General features: G+C 45.3%; 1 protein-coding gene across 3 annotated transcripts in view; it reads right to left on the reverse strand.

Moving 5' to 3' along the window:
* The window catches only part of STK31 (serine/threonine kinase 31), a 93869-nt gene that overhangs the window by 63332 nt on the left and 5424 nt on the right, over positions 1 to 25113 (reverse strand). For all 3 annotated transcript variants that reach the window (XM_006138366.4, XM_025179112.3, XM_075922194.2), the window contains 7 exons: positions 22086 to 22184; positions 19810 to 19884; positions 18894 to 19052; positions 15227 to 15585; positions 11536 to 11731; positions 10411 to 10526; positions 8388 to 8547 (listed from right to left, as the gene is read on the reverse strand). In XM_006138366.4, the coding sequence (XP_006138428.2) occupies positions 8388 to 8547; positions 10411 to 10526; positions 11536 to 11731; positions 15227 to 15585; positions 18894 to 19052; positions 19810 to 19884; positions 22086 to 22184 (1164 nt within the window). The remainder of the gene's footprint in view (positions 1 to 8387; positions 8548 to 10410; positions 10527 to 11535; positions 11732 to 15226; positions 15586 to 18893; positions 19053 to 19809; positions 19885 to 22085; positions 22185 to 25113) is intronic.

Raw genomic sequence — 25113 nt, forward strand, 5'->3', positions numbered from 1 at the left:
TTGCGCGGTCCATCCTGCCAGATCCTCCTAGCCAGAACATCTGAAAAATACAGAAGGACAACAGTTCCGCCTTCCTCCCTGCTTCGGGTCGTGAAGCACCCACGGGGACACACATCTCGAAGAACAGAAGTTACTGCACAGGTGAGTAACTCTTTCTTCTTCGAGTAGTGTCCCCGTGGATGTTCCACTGAAGGGGAGTATGAAGCAGTAACCCAGAGCTCATGTTGTGCTTCGGCTTTATGGTCTCTGCACCGAGGAGAGCACTGCGTGGGCCACTGCCACATCTGTAGGTAGGATGCGCTGAAGGGCACAGTGCCTGGCGAAGGTCGATGTAGAGAACCAGGTAGCGGCCCGGCATATGTCACAAAGTGGTACGCCCTTAAGAAAGGCTGTAGAGGTAGCTACACTTCTGGCAGAATGAGTTTTTGGTCTGTCAGGTAATGGCTTGTTCTGTAGGCAGTAACAGCGAGTGATGCAGGCTACGATGTGAGACGAGATGCATTGGGAGGACAGTTATTGGCCCATGGAGTGGTCCACTACTAACAGCAAAAGACACAGTGATTTTCGAAAATGGCGTGTCCTGTCCAGGTAACAGGCAAGTGCCCTTCTGATGCCTAATGTGCGTAACCACGCATCCTCTGCAGTGGAGTGCAGTTTGGGTAGAAGGTAGGTAAAGTGATGGCTTCGTTGATGTGGAACTGCAAATTGACCTTTGGTAGAAATGCGGGATGACTTCGTAAAGTCACTCCTCGTTTTGTGAATAATGTATAGGGAGGGTCAGCAGACAGCACTGCCAGTTCGCTCACGTGATGGATGGATGTGATGGCCAGCAGGAAAGTTACTTTCATGGTAAGAGTTCGTAAATCGGAAGTCGCTAGTGGCTCAAAGGGTGGTCGAGTGAGGGTGTCTATGACAAGGCCTAGATCCCAAGGTTCCGGGGATGGTTTGCGTGGAGGGTAGAGGTTCACAATGTCCTTCAGAAACTTCTTGGTGAGTAAAGACTGAGAAACCATCTATGGGTTGACAGAAGGAGGAAATTGCTGCAAGTGGACCCTGAGTGACGATGTTGTTTCCCGACTTCAGGTGGAGGATATAGTCCAGAATGTGTGGAATGGATATGGATGAAGGATCAATGCTATTTGTCTGACACCAAGACTGAAAACGACGCCACTTATAGAGGTAAGATATCTGTGTGGCTTGGCGCCTACTATGTATCAGGATGTCCTTGTCTGCCTGAGAGCGTGCTAACTCTGGGCCTTGGAGCCAGTCACGAGCCATGCTGTCAGGTGCAGTCGATTGATGTAAGGGTGAAGGAGTGACCCATGTTGCTGTGACAGTAAATTGTATAATTGTGGTAGTTGCCGCAGCTGGGATACTGACATCCACATCAGCTGGGTCAACCACGTCTGACGGGGCCAGAAGGATGCTATTAGTATCACTGTCGCCCAATCCGTGGCTATCTTTTCTAGCACCCACAAAATAAGGTGGATTGGAGGGGAGGTGTACAAGAGACGGTGCGTTCCCCAGTCCATAAGGAAGGCATCCCCGAGAGTCAGTTCTTATGCCCACTCTTGAGCAGTAAAGATGGCATTTCTTGTTGCGCCGAGCAGCGAAAAGGTCTATGGTGGGATAACCCCACGTTTCAAAGAGACTGTGAGCTACCTTGTCGAGCAGTTCCCATTCGTGTTGAAGATGAAAGGTCTTGCTCAGGGCATCGGCAATGGTATTGTTCTTGCCTGAGAGATATGCCGCTATGAGAGTAATTCTGCGGCGAATAGCCCAATTCCACAGGCAAATGGACTCCGCACAGAGGGATCGGGATCTGGCCTCACCTTGTCGATTGATATAATAGACCGTCTAGATATTGACGGTGAGAATCTGCACCGTAACTCCTCAGATCCACTGCATGAAATGTCTGCAGGCGTTGAAGACGGCCTGCAGCTCCAGAAGGTTTATATGCAGGAGGGGCTTGTGCTGTGACCATAATCCCTGAACTTGATGAGGGCACATATGAGCACCCCACCCATCTAGGGATGCATCTGTGGTAATTTGGATAGATGGCCTTTGGGAATGAAATGGTGTGCCAGCTAACATGTTGCTCGGATCAAGCCACCACACCAGGGAATCTCTCACATGCCCAGGAGGAACCACAAGTTTGTGAGTATTGTGAATGCCTGGCTTGTAAACTGAGAGAACCCAATACTGAAGGCATCTTAAATGAAGGCATGCGTGGGGGACGACATAAGTGGCTGACACTACGTGCCCTAGGAGTCTCAGGCATGTAAGTATGGTAGACTTGGGGGCGGTGAACAAGATATTTGCTAGTTCTTGAATAGTCTAAGATCTGTCGAGAGGGAGGTATGCAGTAGCAGTCTTGGAGTTCAGTCTCGCTCCAAAGAACTCGAGTGACTGGGAGGGGGTTAGAGAGGACTTTGGTATGTTGACGATAAGGCTAAAACTTCGAATATGTCCCTGGTAGTATTGACTGCCATTCACGCCTTGTCCACAATAGAGGCCTTTAAGAGGAAGTTGTCCAGGTAAGGAAAAATTGTGATGTCAGCCTGGCGGAGGTAAGCAGCTACAACAGCCAGGGTTTTGGAAAACACCCTCTGTGCTGCTGAGAGGCCGAACGGTAGCACCGTGTATTGATAGTGGTTGTCGCCCAGCGTGAAACAGAGGAACCTCCTGTGGGCTGGGTGCACCGTCACATGAAGTACACGTCCTGGAGGTCAAGAGACGCGAACCAGTCCCCTTCGTTCAGTGCTGGATTGATAGAGGCTAGCGTAACCATCTTTAGTTTTTGCTTCTGTAAAAATTCAAGATTCCAATGGAGTTTGCGGAGATCCAGGATAGGCCTCCATCCTCCACACTTCTTTTGGGTGAGGAAGTACCGAGAATAGAACCCTCTCCACCACCCCACTGGAAAGTAGACCTGAAATCTCTTGCTGTAAGAGAGGCTTGTGAGAGGGGTCCCTGAAAAGGGACGGGAGGAGAGAGTTGGGAGGGGGCCGAGTGGAAAAAGGAATGGTGAGCCCAGAAGTGATGACCTCTCTGACCCACTGATCTGTAGTTATGGCACACCAATGGGGATAATATGGTCTTCAGCGATAGCGGAGCAGCTTGGTGCATTCATGAGAAGCCTCCCGAAGGGGAATAGTGTGCAGTCTCTCGACTGACACATCAAACTTGCTGCCTGGATTGTTGCTGGTTCAACGCCTTGTTGGGTTGTTGACGTCGCCATTGTGGCTGTTGTCTCTGCCTCATCTGGTCGTAGGGCTTAAATCAGGGTGCTGCATATGAAAAATGCCGCTGTCTATTATATGGGCCAAACTTCTTCCGTCTGAACGGCAGTCTGTACATCGCAAGCGTCCTCAGGGTGGTGTGTGAGTCCTTCCCGGAATAGAAGACTTGATATGTATTCTGTGCAAGCAAAGACCGCCGATCAAAGGGTAAGTCCTCAACTTTGGGCTGGAGGTCTTCGGGCACAGAAGCCAGGTGAAGCCAGGAAGCACAGTGCATGACGACAGAGGTTGCCATTGTTCGGGAGGCCGTGTCGGCGATATCAAGGGCAATTTGGAGGGCAGTGCACGCTGCCGTGTAACCCTCCTGCATCACAGCCTTAAGGATCTGTTTCTTGGGTTCGGGCAAATATTCCAACAGAGGTAACAACTTGGAATAATTGTCGAAATCGTGATTGGCCACCTGGGCCGAATAGTTGGCCATTCTGAGGGTTGCTGTGGCCGAGGAGTAAACCTTCCTACCCAGCAGATCTAGGCGCTTTGCTTCCATGTTCTGCGCTGTGTTCCTGCCCTGTGCTGTTTTCGACTTCTGCTGTACTGCATCCTTAACGATGGAGTTGGGTTGGGGATGCGTGAACAGGAATTCTGCATCTTTGGCATCAAAAAAGTACTTTTTATCAGCGCACTTGTTTGTTGGGGGCACAGAAGCTGGAGTTTGCCAGATATCGTTAGATATTTCTAAGATGGCTTCATCAAAGGGCAGGGCCAATTCTGATTTGGTTGTGTTCTGTAAATTCCTCGGCATGTTGTTTTTGCGGCACGTCTGAGGTACGCAAGTTCTGAGAGTGGGCCACTCTTTTGAACATGTCCTGAAATTGTTTGTAGTCATCCACTGGGGAAGAGTCTCCATGGAAGATTGCATCGTCCGGTGAAGAGGACGACTGGTTGGTAGGGGAGTCCATGCACCGCTCCTCGCAAACAAGAGACTGATTATCATCCCTCTTGTGCTGGGTGTTGGGGGAGCTTGCCCCGGAGGGAGAATTTCCTGGGTGGGAAGGTGCGGCGAATGAGACTGAGGACACTCTGGTGAGACCGATGGTGCGCGAGCTGCACTATAGGAGTGTGTATGGTCCCAGTAGTAGGAGGTATAATGACTACCATGGCGATGATGAGGGCAGCGTCAAGGAGAATAAGAACTTGCACTACTATAGCAGGAATAGTGAGAGCACGGTGGGGACACTGAAAATCCTGATCGTATTGTGTAATGAGGAGATCGGGAACAGTATGAACGAAGGTATGGTGGAGGTGTGTGGGATCTCCATGGGGATCTCCAGTAGCGCCAAGGTGGCAATCTGTAGCGCCTGTGATCATGCCTGTCTATACAATGATGTTGAGAAGGGGAAGGTTCAAGAGAAAACACAGCCCTATTGTGGCTGGACGATGGTGTACGCACATGCCAAGCCTTCCTCTGTGCCTTGGTTGGCAAGGTGGGCCTCGAGGGTGGAGGAGGAGCCATGGGTGTAGGGCTAGCCTGTGAGGATAACATTGAGCCCATGTCTGACATACCCCAGTCCACAGACAATGATGTGGGCCCTGGGGATGTCGGTGCCGTGTGTACAACTGAAGGCCCAGGTGGCACGGTAACAGGCTCCTGTGCTGAATAAACTGATGCGCTTCCAATCAGTTGGCACAGCTTAATTTCTTGGAGCCGTATGCATTCTCGGCGCCGTTTCATGTCTCAACGCCGTTCTCGGTGCCTCCTTCACCCTTGACACCACTTCGGGTCTCGGTGCCGGCTCAGGTCTCAGTGCTGCACCTGGTGCTGCTTGGCCCCTCAGTGTCAGCTTGCCCTGCCTTGCTGCTCTCAGTGCCACATGGCCCCTCGATGCCGGCTTGGCTCTCGGTGCCGTTGACAGTGCCCACTCAGGCCTCGGAGCCACTCTTTGTGCCGGCTGGCCTCGTGGTGCTGTCGCCAGTGCTGATTCAGGGCGGGGCAGTACATGCGACACCAGCCACGATACAGAGGAGATCATGGGGCTAGGCACCGAAGTACTACAGGCCTTGGAAGACTTCCCCGTGGAATGTTTTGGTGGCAAGCCTGAAGTGCCCGGTGTGTCTCCTGTACTTGCGCTGCGAGGTGGAGCAGAGCCCTTCGTCTCGTGGGACTTACGGGCCGGAGTGTCCATCTGCTGTTCCATACGCAGCGGCTGGAGCACTTTGATAAAAAGCAGCATTTTAAGCCGCATCTCCCTGACCCGCCTGGCGCGGGCAGTTAACTTGGAACAGGTGGGCGCACTTTTGGGTTATGTGGCCTTCCCCGAGGCACCTTATGCATTTGGAGTGGTCGTCAGATGCCGGCATGGCATCTCCACACGACGCACATTTCTTGAAACCCGGAGAGCTGGGCATGTTGGCAAAAAGAAAAACATCCGTCAGAATAAACTAAGAGAGTCTGCGGAGTAAACGAGAAGTATGTACAATAATGAAAAAGTCGTCTTTTTTTTTTTTAAACTAACTAGAACTGTAAAAACACTAACTAACTATAAGGTAGGGGCTAAATTGGGACAGAAGAACAGCTAAATACAAGTAACTCTGTTTTCTCCTCAGGCGGAGGTAGGAGTTCGTCCCAACTCCGTCTAAGACCATGGACCGTTAGGAGGAACTGGTGGGACGGACCATGTGACGCAGAAAAGGCATGAACGGCATGAGACAGCTTCTGTGCATGCGCGGTCCTCCCGGGGCTACTGCTAGAGAAAAATCTCCAGACTGCGGCGCCAGGACAAGCCCGATACCTTCAGTGGAACTTCAGTGGAGCATCCACGGGGACACACTACTCGAAGAAGAAAGTAGACTTGTTTCACTTCTATTTCAGTAATTATTCATGATAATTTTTCTAGTCCATTGCAGTATAATTCTACAGTGTTAGGGAAATAAATAGATTTACTGAAAACATTTCTTCTTAAATTTAGGGAAAAATTCATGACACTTTCTACTGCTCTCCCATTTCATATGATACAATTATCTTTTCTAGGAATGATTAACCCTCAGGATTCACTTTAGCTGCAGAACTACTGAACTCAGCCTTAGTGGCACTCCCAGGGAGGAATGTTTTTCAGAAAGTGATAAATACACTAAGAACAAGTTGCTTTGCACTTACGGTACTCTTATCTTGCTCTGCAAAGCCCTTTGAGATCAATGGATAAAGCTGTATTATAGCATTCTCCATACAAAAACTGAAGATGCCTTGAAAACCTTATTTTAGCCTCAACAGCAGAATTATGAGGTCAGTAAACACTACAGAACATGCAGCAGAACAAGCCAGCACCAAAGAGGAATGTGGAGTACAGGAGGCCTGTAAAAGAAGCCTACAGTAGTCACCACTCAGGAATGCAAACAGGGAAAAAGAGCCTGCGTACGTGCACTTAGGAAGGGAGAGGGGTGCCGTAGATAACGGTTTCTTTCCCAATTCCTTGGGGCAGCTTTGCAGAAGTACCTGAGTTAGTTTCAGCCTCCTGATAATTGAAGTATGATCCCCTCATTGTTGTCCCCAAAACGTATACGCACCATTGATTTCTCTTACTGGTCCTAAGGACTCCACAGGACACTGGTTTCATCCACTCCTCCCTTTGATTTCTCCCAATGCTGGAGCCATACATAAGAGAGACAGAGAGGGGGATCCCCTTTTCCAACAGGCTGAGACCCTGCCCTTCCTAAAAATCCCCAGTGAAGCACATAACTAGAACCTTCCCTGACTCAGGCAGGCTCCAATCAAATTAACTGACGTAAAAAGGCTGCCGAGCACTGTCCCACACTAGACTACCACACACATTTCTATATTGTTAACCATTCTGATTTCTCCCTACCACAAGCAAGGAGCACAAAGCTCTCCTGTATTTAGAATACAGTCCCTACGACCACTTATGGGGTGTGACAGACACAGAATCTCCAGCATTAAAGAAGAAACTAATTTCTTATTACAGTAACACAAGAGGGCCCCAAGTTTAGGAAGCAGTGAGTTTTGAGGGCTAACGCAACAAGAGAGGACAAACAGCGCAGATCCCATAAGATTGCCAGCTCCCTGGGAAGGTCCAGGGTTGGCTTGAGATCACGTGAGATTTGGAACCATAAGGTCTCAGGGGATTTGCAGAAGACTTGTAGCCATGATAGGAGCCCCATGCTCAGGGCCACTTCTGCTTGCTTCCAGCAGTCAACCCCACACTCGCTGCCCTCCTCCCCGCCCCCGAATCTAGATTGCTGTGGGCTGTGCTAGTCATCCTTTTGAGTCTGGGAAAGGATGTTTCTAGATAGCACCAACTGGCCAAGGCGGACTTTGGTGAGGTTCTCTCACCTTCCTCACAGTGAAACCTAGGGGTGAGTTTTCAGCAGTCAGAGGGCTGGGATTCTCTCCCTCACAGATTGCACAGTTTTTGAATTTGTTAGAGAGACATTCACTTGCTGCAGCTTTTGCAGGTACCCAGTGCAAGAACTTGCTGATTTATGCTCCAGATCCAAAAAGGTAACCCAGGGTGTCCTGAGGGCAGCTCCTTACAAGACGGGGCTTGTGTCTAACCTCCAGGAGGCAAGTGCAAATCAAAGGCCAGGATACTACCCCAGGACTTCATAGTTGTGTTGGCGGGGGCCCCCTCTCATCTAAACTATCAAACAGGTATGCTAGAGGGTGAGTGGAGACACACAGAGAACCTCTTAGTGTGATGACTAGTTCCCTCTGTAGTGGGATCCCCAAGAACTAGAAAAAGATCAGTGGGATATTAGTGACTGCACAGGATTGTCCCCTGATGGGAATCTTGAATGTAACATGGCTAAGAAAGCTGCAGGCTTGTTAAGACCCATACCACAGGTCCTCACTGTCTTCTGTGCAGGAAGCATACTAAAATCTGTACCTGGTATGTGCTGATGGCTTTTAATGCCCCAAAACCCTTGTTTAAATTGGGAGTGTCAAAAGTTTAATTTTCTTTAAAATGAAACAAACAACCCATACATTTATCATTCATGGAAAATACTGCAGTTACCTAAGGCAGGGTAGATTTTCCCATTCTCTATTCATGATACCAGAGTTCATTTTCTAAGATTAATATACTCTATCAACAGCCTATAAATGACAGCTGTGAGAAAAAAATTCCAACCTACCACATTTTTGCACAACTGAATCATCTCTTGAGCCAAGTTATATTCTGCCCAAGTCTTCTCCAAATTTTCCAAAAAAGATGGAGCAATGAGACACCTTTCAGTAACTTCATTTACAGCTCTGAAGAGGTCATCTCCAAAACAAACATTCAGATTTGCAAGCCTGGGTGGTAAGGAGAGAAGAAATTAAAGACAACTAGCTGGAAAGCACTTTTCTTCACAGCTTGACACAATACTAGAACAATATTACTCAATAGTGGTGCACATAATTTTTTTAAAAACCTGCCACATTAATCTAATTTAACAGTCAGCAAACATTTCACTTGTCCCTGCAGATATTCTTATCCACTCTCACCTCAAAAAAAGAAGATAATGAAACACTATGACATACGCTAGAAAGTAATACAATACTGCCAAAAGTAACAGATATACATAAATATTCAATAGTGTAAGAGGCTATACTTTTGTTGTGTCTCTTGCTCTGAACTTTGTCATTCCCTCCCTTTATATTTTGTCTATTCATTTTTCTTCGATTTGTTTATTCTCTAACCCAACACCTCTCTCTTTGAAAAGCTCATCCATTTTCTCTCCTACGCACACTAGAGCAACATCCTTCTCACTAAAACAGATGGCCACTTCTAGCCTAGACTTCTGCCAACACCGCATCTTTCTACAGATATCCTGTACTGCTTCATTTTGTTTCATTCTGCAACCTACAATGCAACACAAAGGCAACACACAACAAAGCAGCACAGAGAGGGAAGTACCTGAAAGACTTATTTCTATGCTGCAAAGGTATGGCTGCAACATGCCCAGCCATATCTGAGCTAGCTCTGACCTAGTTTGAACAATAGCAGCATGGTCTCTATGGGTATGTCTAGACTACAGAGTTTTGTCGGCAAAAGTGGAATTTTGTCGACAAAACTATACCTGCGTCTACACTGCTGCTGAGTTCTGTCAACATAATGTCGACAGGACTCAGCAGTTTTGTCGATGGCTGTAAACCTCATTCTACGAGGACTAACGCCTTTTGTCGACAGAGTTCTGTCAACAGAAAGCATTATTGCATCTACACTGTCCTTTGCATCTACACTGTCATGTCAACAAAGCAGCTTGCTTTGTGGACAGAACTGGATGTAGTCTAGACGCTCTTTGTCGACAGAAGCTTTGTCGACAGTATCTGTCAACAAAACTTCTGTCGACAAAAGCCTATAGTCTAGACGTACCCTATAAGCTCACCCCAGATGAGGCAGTATGCAATTTCAATAGCTAGCTGATGGTAAGAAACAAACTGAAAGATCTAAACTAAACTCTTCAGATCTATCCAACCAACACCGGAAGGCAGAAACTAGTCTATCATCTTGACAGGTGTACACAAAAAGCTGAAGATTTCAGTCAAGGATTGCACAGGTTGCGCTTCTAAAATCTGGGATTCTCTGGTCTGGCAACATCCGTGGTCCGGCATGACCACAGATGCTCCAGGATCAGAAAGTCCCAGCGTGCTGCACAGGGGTGGGTATCCGGGAGCTGGCACATGGCTGAACTTGGCTGTGAGGGGGGGTAGGGAGCCATCACAGGGCTGAGCTGGGCTGCAGGAAATGGTGTGTGGCTCAGCAGGGCTGCGGGTGGGAGGAGGTAGCGCACCAGGAGCCGGCACACGGCTCAGCTGGGCTGGGGAGTGGACCGGGAGCTTGCACACAGCTCAGGTGGGGAGCAGGGAGAGAACCAGGAAGCCTGGGGAGGGGAGCCAGCAACAGGGAGCCTGAAATGACCTCCCCTTGTCCGTAAAAATCCCTAATCTGGGACCAGTCAGGTCCCGAGGGTGCCAGAGCAGGCAGGTCCAACCTGTAGGAGCAAGTCCAGATGACTTCTTTAAGCCTTTTCATGTTAGTTTTGTTAAAATAAAAATAGCAGAATAAATTAATGAATACAAAAATTAAAAGTCAGAGAACAAATAGCATGCACTCATTTTAAAAAAAACCCCACAGTACTGTCAATTTAATACAGCTGACAAACTTGTACTTACCTAACTTCTTTCAGTACCTCAACCTGGGCAGCCAAACTTCTCATTTTAGTTCCTACATGTGTATGTAGTGTTTTTTCCAAATGTTTAAGGGTTTCCATAGATGCTTCCTTTTCTTTCTGCATTATTGATTTTTTTGGAGAAGAGGGGGGAACAAAGAACACAAATAATGGTTAAATTGTTAGCTTCAGATTATTAAAATATTGAATATTATTAGGCTTTGTAACCAGAAATGCGGACAAACCTGTGCCAAGCACTGACAAAATGGCTAAAATATGGTTGTGCCACTATGATGGATGAAAAAAATCATGATTTTAAAAAGTTATACGTTTGTCTTTAAATAATGCTCGTTCTTTACTTTTCTTCCCCTTTCAGTCTTAAATTGCTGAAGTGGATGTTTGGTAGTTTTGTTTCCTAACTGTTAATGGCATGTAAGATTTTACTGAGATTTTCCTCTCACTAAGAAATTTGACACTGAAGATATTCATTGATGCAGAACCCGCCCCCCCCACACAAAAAAACAAGTCCACAACCCCATTAGCATCTTTACTGTCAAAACACCACAAATGCAAACACCAATTGATAAGCCAACACACTGTACTATATTTGCAACCATGCCATTATTCCTGAACTCTCACAAATCAATAAACATGAAAAACTCACATCAGGCTACACTCCTGGATCAGGGTTTGCAGTAGGGACATGGGCAGCTGGCGTGCTAGGTGAGGAAAGCTATTGCTTTCCCAAACCGCAGATGTGGCCTCACCTACATTTCACCCCCAGAACTCCTACTGTAGGTGTTCTGGGGGCTGAGCTGCTGTCCCTAGCGCCCATTCCTGTGCTCCGGTGCCAGGGAGGTTGGGGGCTGCATGCCCTCCGCACTCTGGGGCCAGAGAGGCTGAGGCACATGCCCACCCGCTCTCCTCCCTTCCCCATCATGGGGGAGCTTGCCTTGCCCAGTTCACCGACCACCCATGAGTAGGGATGTGAATGTGTACCCATGTAAACGATTAAACAATGTTGCTGGAACAGGGAGGTTCAACCTATACAAGGTTATAAGTTATAAGCAACCTTGATGGTGAGGACTGAAAAAGCACCAGGAAAATCTTCCTCATTTTTTCCACATACCTGCACTAGTTGGTTCAGCTGCTCAATTGTTGATTCTTGTTCTTTATATTTCTGGAGGAGAACTTCATTCTCCCCCTTCAGAATGTCTCTCTCTTTTATGAGCTTTTCATTCTCGTCAATCAGTTTCTGATGCTCTTTTATTTTTGCTAAACTGATGTTTGATCCCGTATTAAAATCACAAGCCATTACTTTTTCCCTATTAAAAATGAATATTAATAAAATCAAGATATTCATTTTATAATGGTACAATTCTTTAATTATGACAGTCAAGAATGATTTTAGTCATGATCTTAGTCATGCAGATCAAGAATAGAAATTTACTGTATAAGCAACTATACATGATTAAGTTACGTCACATTTTTTTAGAAGGGAGATCTTCCAAGGTTAGTCTTCAAACAGATTTGCACACCACACCACTTCATTTGGTTTCACTTGCTTGGAACAAACCTTTTTCTACATTCAAGTATTTTCAATAGAAGTTTTTAAATCAAATTCTTCTCTCCTCCCCCTACCCTCTCAAAAAAAAACAAAAGATTCAGTACATCACACTACTGCACTGGGAAATCTAAACCTGCTATAACTGGCTATAAAATGGACCCAAGCCCTTTACAATTACTGTTTGTTACTCTCCACAAAGACAGGCAAGAAACATTATCCTGGAATCTAATCGCAATGATTTATTAGAAAGGTACTGTCCATTAAAGACCTCAGTTTTGCTCCCACCTTAATCATAAACTTCCTTTGTGACTTTAGATATGACACCATTTCTTTATGCCTCAGATTCCTGTATCAACATAGGTACACAAGAGCTTGCTAAATAAAGGCTGTAATATGCAGAGAATTATTAAAGACAGTCAAGGGAAAGGACAGAAGTAGAAAGCTAGCATCTCCTTACTGCCAAGAGGTACACATTTCCCTAGTCAATCTGGACATCTTGGAAGACAATACTGCTGGCAGCAGGAAGGACGAAAAGAAGAACCAATTGTTTAATCAGTCTCTGAGCTTCTCTAAAATTGAGGAAATAGTCCTGGCTACTTCAAAACAATTGAGGTGAGGCAGTTTACTATGAAGCTGAGCAGCATTCCAAATTATGATCCCAACAAACGTCAATGTGAATAAACAGCCTGGTGATCCAGAACGCAATTTTGCAATGGACACAAAATGGGGGAAGTCATGCCCTCAGATGTTTCAGCGATGGGCTCTCTATAAATTCCTAAATAGAGGAGATCAGGAAAATATCAACAGCCAGTGATGTTCTAGAGTGTGTGTACATGTGATTTTAAAAGATGTTAATATATTCTGCTGCGTAACATTTCCAGTTGCTGAGCAGCACTTTCCTACCCACACGCGCCCCCCCCCCCCTTCAGCAGACTGTAGCCATGGAAACTCTATATACCACAAGTGTCTTTTTAAAGATTTAAACAACAATCACCACCTCTTGTCACTCTAAGTGCAAGTGGTACAAAGTCTCTCACATTTTCAGTTGTAGTTCTTGGTTTGATTTAATACGAGTATAGCTCTTGTACTCCCTAACAGACAACCAAGGTCAAAAGCAGGGCCATCCCTAACAGTGCTGGTGCCCTACACAGTCCAGGACCTGCAACACACACCCCCAGGGGACAAGGGAGAGAATGTTGCTCCATGCAGGGAGAAGATATTGTGGGGACAGAAGCTGTTAAGTACAGGAGCACTGCAAGGCAGATAGGAGGAGCAGTGGGGCTCCCACCCGCTCTCCTGAGGATGCAGGTGAACCTGAGTCCTTCGGCCTGCAAGTGATTGGCTACTGGGTGCAACCTGTGGCTAGAGGGATGGGGATGGCACTTATCTCTCGAGGGGGGCTGGGTGAGGGATGGGACTGTCTACCAGAGTAGATAAACAAGTAGCTGCTAGGGCACCACAAAGTTTGGGGCAATTTGGTGGTACCCTACACAGCTGCATAGTTTGTGCTTCAGTAGGGATGTCACTGGTCAAAAGATTTACTTTTATGCGCTGCATTTTTGGACAGTGATTTTTTTAGTATCCAGGTAAATTAACATGGACTGACAATCAGGTAAGTTCCAGCACAAGTAACCAATATGCTCTATCATAAGGTTAAATGTGTGAATGCATACTTAAATGCATATCTGTGTTTTCTTTCGCAGAATCACTGCAAGAACCAATGCCTTGCCGCCTCAATCCTTGAATAACTTCCCACAGCATCTTCTCCCTTACCTTGGAATCACTATCCCAACTTTCCTCAATGTTTCTAGATTCTCTCACACCTATTAACAGCCAAGCCTCAAGCTCTTCCCAGAGAAGGAGGAAAACATTCTTCAGAAAGTAAATATCTAGAGAATTAGTTGCACTCGCACTGCATGACCCTCTCTCTCTGCTACTCAAGTGCAAAGATTTGTAAGTGTGACTAGGAGAGTAAACAACATGTAAGAGAAAAAAAAGGTCAAAGTGAAAAGAGTCACAGGGCAAAAACAATACTAAAGAAAAATAAGATGCAGCTAGAAAAAAATAATTAAGACCAACACGGTACGTAAAGATTACAAAAGTGTCCAGGGATTTTGGATGACCAATTTGAAAACCCCTGGAGTTTCCTAAACTGTGAGCTAAGCACTCTCTCAAGAAGGGTAGAGTTTCAAAAAGTCAGCCCTTGAAGCGTAAGCTCCAATTCATTAATAACAGGCTACAATAACTCATTTTGTTCTTAGAAAGTCCAAGAGATAAGTATAGCATTTTCAAAACTAACATTTAACACCAAATACAGTTTGTTATTTTACAGCAGTAACATCTCTTGCTTTGTAGTATATGCAGAACAAATGGCTTTTGGGAATTAAGCAAAGACAAAGCACTTAAATGACTTAATCTCTAAAACTATGTATTGTTTTGTGCAATACTGATCTATCTATATCCATACTTATTTTAAGATTTGTGTGTCTGAGTCTCTGTTTGTTCAAGAAGACTTCCTAAACAGTAAAAACTAGGACTTAAAAATTTGGTAGGCAGCTTCCTCGTATCCTAACTTAAAGCAAGGTAAGGGTTTGGTTGTGCCAGAAAAATGGGATATGCTTGGAATTCAAATGTTTTCTAAAACATGAGGGACGCTATACTCAGTCACTACTGGGGACAGTGAGCACTAGGAACAACTATACTGCAGAGTGACCACCGGGGGGCAGCCACACCGCTAAGGAAGTGGTGCTGGACTTGAGGGGGTGGGGAGGAAGCCCTGCTAGTCCCACATACATGGCCAGGCAGTGCAGCCCCGGCCCCTTTCGCAGGAGCAACACCACCATTGCACCCTGCCTCCAGCATTGCTAGGCTGCCCAGCGCATCTGCAGCTGACTGGCCTGCACATCTCCCTCTTTCTCCCCTCATCTGCCTGGGCCCCACCCACCTCCAGCCCTGGGCCAGGTCCAAACACCACCTGCATGCCCCCTCCCCTCCAGGCTAGACTCAGGCAATGCTAGTGAGTCTTACAGTAAAGTAATGAAAGGTATCCTTAACCACCCATTGGAAATACAATTCACACAAAAAATCCAAAATATTTTCTTTAGTTAAGGGACCTTTAAGGGGAAAATATCAACTTAGCAATAGCTGAAAAAGTACTGTCTTTTCCTTTTTCCCAGCTTCCTTTCCTAAATACACACTGCCCAGTAATGAATCTCAGTAGTGACACACACACAATCAAACTCCCACTCCTTACTTTGCAAAAGGCCTATGATTCCCAGGATGGTTATGATTCCTCATGATGGTTCCGATATGGTCACCAAAATGCCCTTTTAATCGGTTGGATCCTGAAGGGTTGGGTCTGTTCTCCCACACTGGAGCTGAAATTTTTGCATTCCAGGGTTGGCATTGAGCAACATCTATTTTTTTCTCTTTGCAGTTATTAGCATTTATAGGAGATTTGCATTTTTCAGCAAACCCCTTCTTAGACACTTCTTCCCCAATATCCACTTTTCCATACTCTGCTTGGGCAACAATGGTACCATCCTGATACGTGGCTCTGTGTCGCATTTTAATGTCTTTTTCAAAAATTAAACTGCACAAGAACTTTCTCCCCTGTAAAATAAACGGACAGAAGTTATAAAACTGCTCATAGTGAGTAGTTTCTCTTTGTTTAACGTAACTAACTTTTCACCATCAAACAGATCTGTTCTTCAGTGGAGCCTAGAGGAGCTTCAATGGAAGTTGGGTACCAAACTACATTAGGCTACTTTAAAAATACCAAGCCAAGAATTTAACAGCATTATACCAAGGTTAACCTTTCAGTAATACAGAAAAGATCTGTGACTGATTGAAATCTATTCCCCTTAATTTTAGCTGTCAACATTTTATTCACATTCGTCATAATAACTTACATGAAATGGCTAAAGTTTAATCACGGTACCAAATTTCTCCCACTTAAATAAGACCTCACTACTACAGAGAAAGTTATATAAAAATTGTGTGATTAGCAACATATCCACTACTTGAAATGGAATACTAATGTACTTATATTATCACATATACAAATCTACATTATGAATGTCAACACTGAAATTTCTAGACTAAGAAAGTCAAAGCATTCAAGTCAGGAAAGGCAAAAACTGCAGTTACTAGCCTGATGGCTAGTGCAGACATTGGCAAGTTTGAAGGCTGAGAAGAATGGGATGTGGTGTATCCCCTAAAAGAAGTGGCTGAAAATAAGAGTAGTTTTCTCTGTTAAGTTAACTTGGTCATTTCTTCAAATAAGCTGTTTTTATAAAGTTTTTTAAAAAGTTCAGCCTGAGGCAGAGAGCAGTTATGGAAATATTTATCCCTAACAGTTAAAAATACCAGGAGTGGAAGCAACTTAAATTTATGACAGGTACTGTCCTATTACAACCCACCCTCCCAGGTGGTGGGTATAGAGCAGGCAGGAGGGGCTTGGATACATTTCTTGCAGGTACTGATGTAAGTGTGAGGTAGAGTGCGGGGGCTCAGGGCAAAGGGTTGGGGTATATGAGGGCTTAGAACAGGGGGTTGGCGTGTGGAGGGTATAGGAGTTAGGAGAGGGGCTGAGGAAATGGGGAGTGTAGGGCTGGGAATGTGGCAGGTATAGGAATTAGGGTTGGGTGTATGAGGAGCTCAGGGAAGGGGAATGCAGGAGTCAGGGCTAAGAGTATGAAGACTGGCTCAGGGCAAGGGGTTATGAGTGTGTAAGGACTCAGGGCAAAATGTGATATGGTGGTGCAGGATTCAGGGCAGGGGGCTCAGGGAAGCAGCCTGGGTGTACAGAAGCAAATGCGAGCGGCTCCTAAAGGCACCGTTTCAGGGGATGGGGGTGCACAGGGAATGGGCAGAGGAGGAATGCAGCAGGCTGTATACTTTCCCATCAATCACTAGTCACAGGAAACAAGAAAAGCAACATAGCAGGCCCATTTGGGGGGGGGTCCCCAAGAAGCTTCTTTTGCCTGCCTGATGCTGAGTGCAGCAGCCACAGGAAGTTGGGAGCCAGGCTGGGAGCACCCCGCCCCTCCCACTGCAGCTGAGTGCCCCAGCCAGACAATTTCTAGCCAGCATACCATACAGGGGTGCACCAGCTAACTTTCATCTCTGGCAAAGACAAGTAAATGGAAGCAGTCAGGCAGCTTTTATGATAGGTCAATGCGCTTCATGAGGGGAGGGCACTTTGGCAAAAAACCTTCAATGTAGGAGCCACTAAATTTAACACATTGCTTATTACTCCTTAATGATTTAATATTACAGAGCCACTGATGGAACTATCATAAAGTCTAATTTGTACAGTAAAATGATACTCCTTTTGTAAAATAACCAGGAAATATATGGAATTAAAAAGGCACCCATGCAAGTAAATTGTTTAAGAGCAGAACAATGTAAAATTTAAAAACAGGATGAGTAAAAGTGTGCCTGGCAGAGAGCTGCAATGTCCCAGACCAAGGATGAAGAGTTTGGGATGCAGGCAGGCAGGCTGCCCCAAAGCTGGGGTCAGAGGACTCTCCCAAACCCTTTCCCTAGAAGTAGCAGCTAGCTCCAGAAGGGGCGCTCTCTCCCTGCTGGCAAGCAGCACTGTGCTCTGGGAGAAGGGGCAGGGCCAGATTAACAAAGGGGATTTCAGTGATGCAGCCCAGGGCTAAGAAGGGGTCCTGCAAAAACATTTCTGGGCTGCCAGAAGTCCAGATCTTCTTGCAAGCCCTCCCTTAGCCCAGAACTGCAGGCACTAAACCTCTTGCACATTATCTGGCTGTGACTGGCTGGGGGGGAGGGTAGGGAAGGGAAGCAGCTCTACATGCTGCTATGTAAGCCGGGCTCAAGCCATGTCTCTGAGAGCACCAAGGGAAGCTCTGTCCCCACACTGCTCTCACCTACAGGCTCTGCCCCCACGGCTTCCACTGGACAGAAATCACACCCAATGGGAGCTATAGGAGGTGGTGCCTACAGGCAAGTGCAGGGCACTGCAGTGCAGGCAGCATTGAGCCACCTGCTTCTCCCAACCAAAGGGGAGCTGCCCCAGCTAAGTATCCTGCACCCCAACCCACTAACCCCAGCCATGAGCCCCCTCCCACCACACCCTAACCCCCTCCCAAAACCTTGCACCCCAACCCTCCTTAAAGATTTCGGGAGGGAGTTAGGGACTTGGGGTGCAAGATGGGACTCAGTGCTGGGGATCAGGGTTGGCATATGAGGTCTTGATCAGACCCCACAGCCCAACCTTGAGCCCACTCAAGAACCCTAGCTCCTTTCCATGCCCTGCACCACCAACCCCAACCTCCTGTCTGCACTCCAAACCCTTTGTCCCCAGTTTGGAGCCCCCTTCCGCATCACAAACACTTCATTCTCAACCCTACCCCAGAGCTTGCATTCCCTCGCGCTCTCACTCTCCTGCATCGTCCTATAGCCCCATCTCACATTCTGAACCTATCATTTTGGCACCACTCCAGACCCTAGGGGACCCCCAGAAGATTTAATCCAGCCCTGGAAAGGGGCTCACTCCCCCCTTGCCAGCAGGTAGTATAAAGCTCTGGGGGAGAGGTCCCCCTCTCCTTTCTAGCAGCAGAAAGCTCAAGAGCCAGAAGAGAGGCCCACAGCAGTCCTGCAAGCTCTAACTTGATCCCCTATGCAGTTTCCACCAACCCCTACTTCTCTCCTGTCTAGGTCCCTGCCGTATGGCCCTTTAGAGCACTGATTTTCAAAATGGCCATATTGGCTTTTAAAGTTCATTAATGGTTGGAGAGCTGACAATCTTACCAACACCCTCCTGAGTCTCAGCTTGATGGGTAAAGACATCCTCACCATTTATCTTTTATAGATCCCTGAGGATGAAAATCTGTAGACAATTTGGTTTTATTTGTTACAGAGTTCATCAGCTACACACGTCTATAACTTACCTGGTCAAATTGATTTAAATCCTGATCAGGAGGAATCTGTAATCCCCAGAGTCTATACTTATTCGCAATGCTGGGAAACTGCAAGTTCTTTGGAATTTCAACTATTTCTGATCGGTTTAGAATCTCAGAATTTCCATAATCAATGTATAATACCTGACACTGTGGCAATAATACAAAATATAAATAAGTACAGCAACTAAAAATCTAGTTAAATCATATGGATTAACATTTACCGTACTTAAGAGGACTATATATCTGTGATGTAAAAGGGAGTTTTACAGTTGATCAAGAGATACAGAAGAGATAGCTAAGCCTTTAGAATCAAGTCTGTTACAGAAAAAGAAGTCACAGCTCAAGCTACACCATTAAAACTAAAAATTAAAAATAAAATTACAAATATAAAATGTGTTGTCTTAAGTTGTATCATTTTTATGGTTGGCAAAACACATTTTCAAGGTCAAAGCTTTTCTGTTTAAAAATCCTTAGTATTTATTAGCGGTGTTTACAGCAATGCATGTAGCCAACAAGATTAACTGATAAGCCTAGGCTTACTGGTTAATTGTATAGTCAACTACACATTGACATCCCTATGACAAACTAATAAGTATCTTAAAATTTCAATATCTGAAGAAAATGGTATCATACATGAAAACAGTGAAACTGAGATACGAAAGGTAGTAAGTGTTCCTGAAATTACAGCAATCTTCTCAAAGGAAATCTTCAGTAGATTTGTTCTAGTAGCTTGCTTAAACAGCTAAGTATTTACTAATTAAGTATACAGTTTAAAAAAATCAGAACAATCTTTAGAAATATCCATTCATGGGTTTTAGGCAATGATACACCTCAAAATTATATGGTTTTGGCTTCCATATATTTGCTTGTAAAGAACAGTTATATCCTAAAGGTTATTTCCTGCCTTTTCATCACTGATCACTTGCTGTACTTTGCATCTATACCAACATTTATCTTCAGAGAAACATCCACCGTAGATCTGTAGATGAGAAAATGGAATTCTTTAAGTATAAATGCACCTGAAATTTATTTTTTATATAAAAATCACAATTCATTACAACCCTTATTTTTTAAAAGTTTGTAATCTGGATATTTGTACAATATTGAAGCAGAGTGGTAGCTCACTTAACCCAGCATTCTAACCCCTACACTAGCATAAGTTGGATGCTTCAAAATATATAACCCTCAACAGTCATACAATACTTCACGGCAACGTGTCATTAACAATTTGTCCAGCAGGCACAGAATGACACGCCGTTCTACAACATCCTACTAGCTATGTTAATTTAAGTTATAGAAGAGAACTGTACATTTGAAATATAATGTCACTGTAATTCAAGATTATTATTAGGGATGTTAACTATTGGTTATTTTACTAGTTGAGTAGTTGATGGAATTTCCAGCAACTACTCGACTAGTCGGCAGGCACTTCCGCATTCCTCTTTTGAAATGTACCAAAGTCCCCGCTGGAACTCTCATACATTTCAAAGGAGGAATGCAGAACTCCGCATACAGTCCGGGGTTAGCGGGAAGTCCCGTGGACTCTGGACAGCATGCTCATGTCAGCTTTGAGCCTCCAATGGGGGCTCTTGTGCATTTCAAAGCAACAGTGCAGCATGGAGCCTAGGGTCAGCAGGGGACGCAGAGTCCCCCACTGACCTTGGGCTCCATGCCACGCGGCCTATTTGAAAGGCCACGCGGAGCACAGGATCAGCTGGGGACTCCCCAGCTGACCGTGGTTCCACGCATTTCCCCAGAACCCAGGGTCAGTTGGGGAGTCCTCAGCTGACCCCGGGCTCCACACACGGCAGCACTATATACCTGATCCCGGGCTCAGCTGTGCGGCACTTTCCCTTTGAATGCTGCCTCTGTGTTTAAAAGGGGCATCGCTGCACAGCTGAGCCCGGGAAGTACCCCTTCTTTCCCCTCCTTTGCTGCCTCTATCTGATAGAGGCAGCAAGAGGTGGAAGGGGAGGAAAGTTAACTAGTCAACTGACTAGTCCTTAATATCCCTAGTTACTATAATGCCTAATGGACACAGGAACAGTTCAAGTTACACATGTAAATTTCACTATGCCAATTCCTGAATCCAGTAGTTAACTGCAACTTTAAATGTTCTCTTAACAGGTTCTTTTTTAATGGAAAAGAATCATATCTAAAGGGAAGAAAGATTTAACATTAAACAAACATTTTTCCTTGAGTATTTCTCTTACTTTTTAGTTGAGAAAATACAAGTTGTGTTACAGAGAAAATATCTAAAAATTCAACTGTGTAACTAAGAAGGGGTAGCCATGTTAGTCTGTAAGGGTTCGTCTAGACTACATCCTTCTGTTGAAAGAGGGATGTAAAATGAGCCCGATCGAAAGTGCAAATGAAGCAAGGATTTAAATATCCTGCACTTCATTTGCATATTCGTGTCCGATCGCTGTTTTGAAAAAGGGTATTTCGAAAGCGAAAGTGCAGTCTAGACACAGTTCTTTCAAAAAACAAAAAAAACCCACCCTTTTTTGAAAGAACCCGTACTCATTTTTTCAGGAGTACAAGTTCTTTCGAAAAAGGTGTTTTTTCCCCCCCAAAGAACTGCGTCTAGACTGCGCTTTTGCAATACCCTTTTTCAAAACAGCAATTGGACACGAATATGCAAATGAAGCACAGGATATTTAAATCCGCGCTTCATTTGCGCTTTCGATTGGGCTCATTTACTTCCCTCTTTCAACAGAGAGATGTAGTCTAGACATAGCCTAACAGAAAAAAAACTGAAAACAGTGAATAGTCCTATAGAACCTTAGAGACTAACAAAAAAAAAAAATGTAGATGGTATCACGAGCTTTCCATCCCAGATAAATTTCACAGTTAATTGTTTACAGCCAGGCCCTAGGATACAACCGGATTTGCTCCAACCCCACAGAGACAAACACCTATAGGGTCTATATAAAGCCTTCTTAAAACTTAAAATACCCACCTAGAGAAGTGGAAAAACAGACTGACAGAGCCAAACGAGTACCTAAGCATTAGCTTCTTCAAGATAGGCCCAACTAAGAAAGCAACAGACCACCACTCATGATACCATCTATATTTTTTGTTAGTCTCTAAGGTGCTGCAAGACTATTCACTGTTTTTTAAAGATTTGTATGTACGTGTAAAAAAAAAAAAAAACCATCAATCTCACACACTTCTTACCTTAGTAAAATCAGGATTGCCAAAAACCGAGCTGGCCTGAGGACAAACTTCAGCCAATGTATGACTCAATTTCAAGATGTCATTATTTCTACTGATGTTCTAAGACGTAGGATGGGAGAATAAAAAGAGTTAGCTATAATTTGAAAACCTTTTAAAATGTTTCAAAAGCCAGTAAGTCAAAACATCTACTAATCTTGACACCACTGCACTGCCCTGACAACTTTTAACTTCTAAATTCTGAACTGTATATACACACGCTTATTTGCAATTTCTCTCCAATGCTGGAAACTGACTTTCAGGGATCAGGAGACACCTGTGCATCAGGGAAGCAGAGGAAAGTGCACCTGTGCACAGTTTGCCAATTTTCTGCTAGAATGACATCTATACAAGCCACACATCTATACAAGCCACATCATCATGGTTAAGTTAATAGCTTAACTTTGAGAGATTATAGTCTTAAGATATCTTGCAAAACATTGTTATAAAAAACTCACATAATGTGAGCATTCCAGTATTTTTGGGAATATGTATGTAGCACTCCTCTTCCAACATTATGGGGAAAAGCAATATGTTTATATCCGGTTTTCTTACTTGTAAGAATAATTTTTTGATTTTACTAATATGAACAGATCCTTTTAAATTACAGTTTTTTACAACCTGATAAATCAAAATGCATCAACTACAATAAATGTGACATTTATTATATTATACTAGATTTATGCAGCACTGCTTAGGTCCTTAACTCAATTAATTTCTATTTTTTGGAAAATAAAATGAAAACGTACAGTCTTCATTTGAATCATTGCAATGATGAGGACTTCAGTAAACAGGCTGGCCTGGGGAGAGAGAACTACCCCAGCCCCCTTTTATTGCCACTGCTTGGGACCAGATGAGAAGCGCCTCCCCATGTCCAATGTAGCTCCAGCAGGTACAGCTAGGAGATGGATGCATGACCCCCAGATGAGGCAGGCTTGGGTTTGTCTGCATCCTGCACTCCCTAGCCAGAGTGAGCAATGTGGCAAACTGTGCACTTTCCTCTGGTTCCCTGATTAAGGGGAACGGCCAACAATGTTCGCATAGGAATTGAGCAGCGGGGGCTCTCCCTAAAGGGTGCCTTGGTGCTCGGAGGCTTGAGACTGGGGCAGTGCCAAATGACAAAAGGGAAGAGGCATGCCCCTAGCAAGCCCCTTTCATCTGCCTAATGATTTTGTCTCTTTTCTGTTTGGTTTTATAAGACGCAATCCCTTTCCAGGCAGATCCCATTTTCCTGTCATAACTAAACCCTTTCCTTGCTTTAAGTTAAAACAGCTATACCAAAGGGTGGTTCTAACCCTTACCATTTTTAGGAGGAGTTTTTGAACCAGAGACCGATAAAGTCTCTCAAATACATAGTAGTACATAAACAGAAAATCCAGAATGTGGAGAGGGAGAGAAAATATTAATGTAATAAAATTGACTTAGTTATCCATTAAAAGAATAGCAGGGTATAGAATACTGGAAAAATTATAGGATTAAGTTGCAGAATGCATAAATTAAAATTCTAAAGAGGGACATTGTAACTAGTGATAGTTCTAATGAACCCCTTATAATAGTCAGTGCATAAATTTCCAAGTCTACTACATATTTTAGAAATGTTGTCTGTCTGTTCATCCATGAGTCCATTTGTTCCACAACTGCTCCTAAATGATAAGAGCTAGGATCACCAAGGTTGGCATGCAGCTTCTTCTTATCGTAGCTTAAAGTGAGGTCAGGTTTTGGTTATGCTAGGACAATGGGATATGCCTGGAATTCAATTGTTTCTTATCAAATGGAAATGGAGGAGTCTGACAGGAGGGACAGTTATACAGGCAGTCCCCGACTTACGCGGATCCATGTCGGATCCGCACTTACGAACAGGGCTTTTCTTGCCCCGGAGCCCACGGGCGGCGGGTCGCCACCCGTGTCCTCCGGGGCGAGAAAAGCTTCTCCCCGTCTCCCCGGTCTGCTGGGGGGGTCCAGCAAAGCCGCTGGACCCCCCCAGCAGACCAGGGACACCCGAGCAAAGCCGCCGCCTGGGAGGCTTTGCTCCCGGGCAAACAAGCAAAGCAGCAAAGCCACACGGGGGCAAAGGAGCAAAGCCACATGGGCGGCGGGGTCCCTCCGCCTGTGCGGCTTTGCTCGGGTCTCCCTGGTTTGCTGGGGAGGGAAGGGAGCGCAGCTAGTGCGCCCCCCCCAAGCAGACCAGGCTTTTGTTGCGGGACGCCTCGGGTAGAGCAGCTGGGGTGCTGCCGGGTTGGTCCTGTGGGAACCTACCGGGTAGCGCCCCAGCTGTTCTGTCCCAGGCTCCAGATTCAGCAGCTGTTGAAACGGATCAGGCTGATTCCAGGAAGCTGGGGGCAGAGCAACTCTTCCTCCGGCTTCCTGTAGTCAGCCCCTGGTCAGTTTCAGTGGCAGTAGCTGAATCTGGAGCCAGTTCCGACTTACATACAAATTCAACTTAAGAACAAACCTATAGTCCCTATCTTGTACGTAACCCGGGGACTGCCTGTACTGCAGAATGACTACTGGGGAGCAGCAAAGGGACACAGATGGGGAACAGGACACCCATAACCCCATTAGGGCAGCAGAAGGCAGAGGTGGAGTAAGGGACAGCTACATACTATGTATTTGAGAGAGTTTCTCTGTCTATGTGTCTGTCTGTCCCTCAGCCAGGGGACATACACCCCTCCCCTGGTTGTGCACATTGCAACTACAGCAGTTATGCACAGGCACTTCTCAAGCTGTTGTGGTGAGAAAGGGATGGCATTGTCCTCTCTCCCCAAAGCAGCCTGCATACTTCATCCCTCATCCCCAGCACCTCCCAAGAAAAAATTATTAAATTAAGAAAAACAAAACATATCTGAGTGAAGGACCCAACCAATGTCAGGTAAATCTTCTAATAGTTTAAAGAAACGCTTATGCCCCATAATGAATCTGTGACTACCTGTGTACAATTAAGCCAGTAAGTAATTAAAAATACTGTAATTAAACATGACACCAACAGGATATC

The sequence above is a fragment of the Pelodiscus sinensis genome, chromosome 2 (assembly GCF_052426305.1).
Source record: "Pelodiscus sinensis isolate ZL-2025 chromosome 2, ASM5242630v1, whole genome shotgun sequence".
Lineage (NCBI taxonomy): Eukaryota > Metazoa > Chordata > Testudines > Trionychidae > Pelodiscus > Pelodiscus sinensis.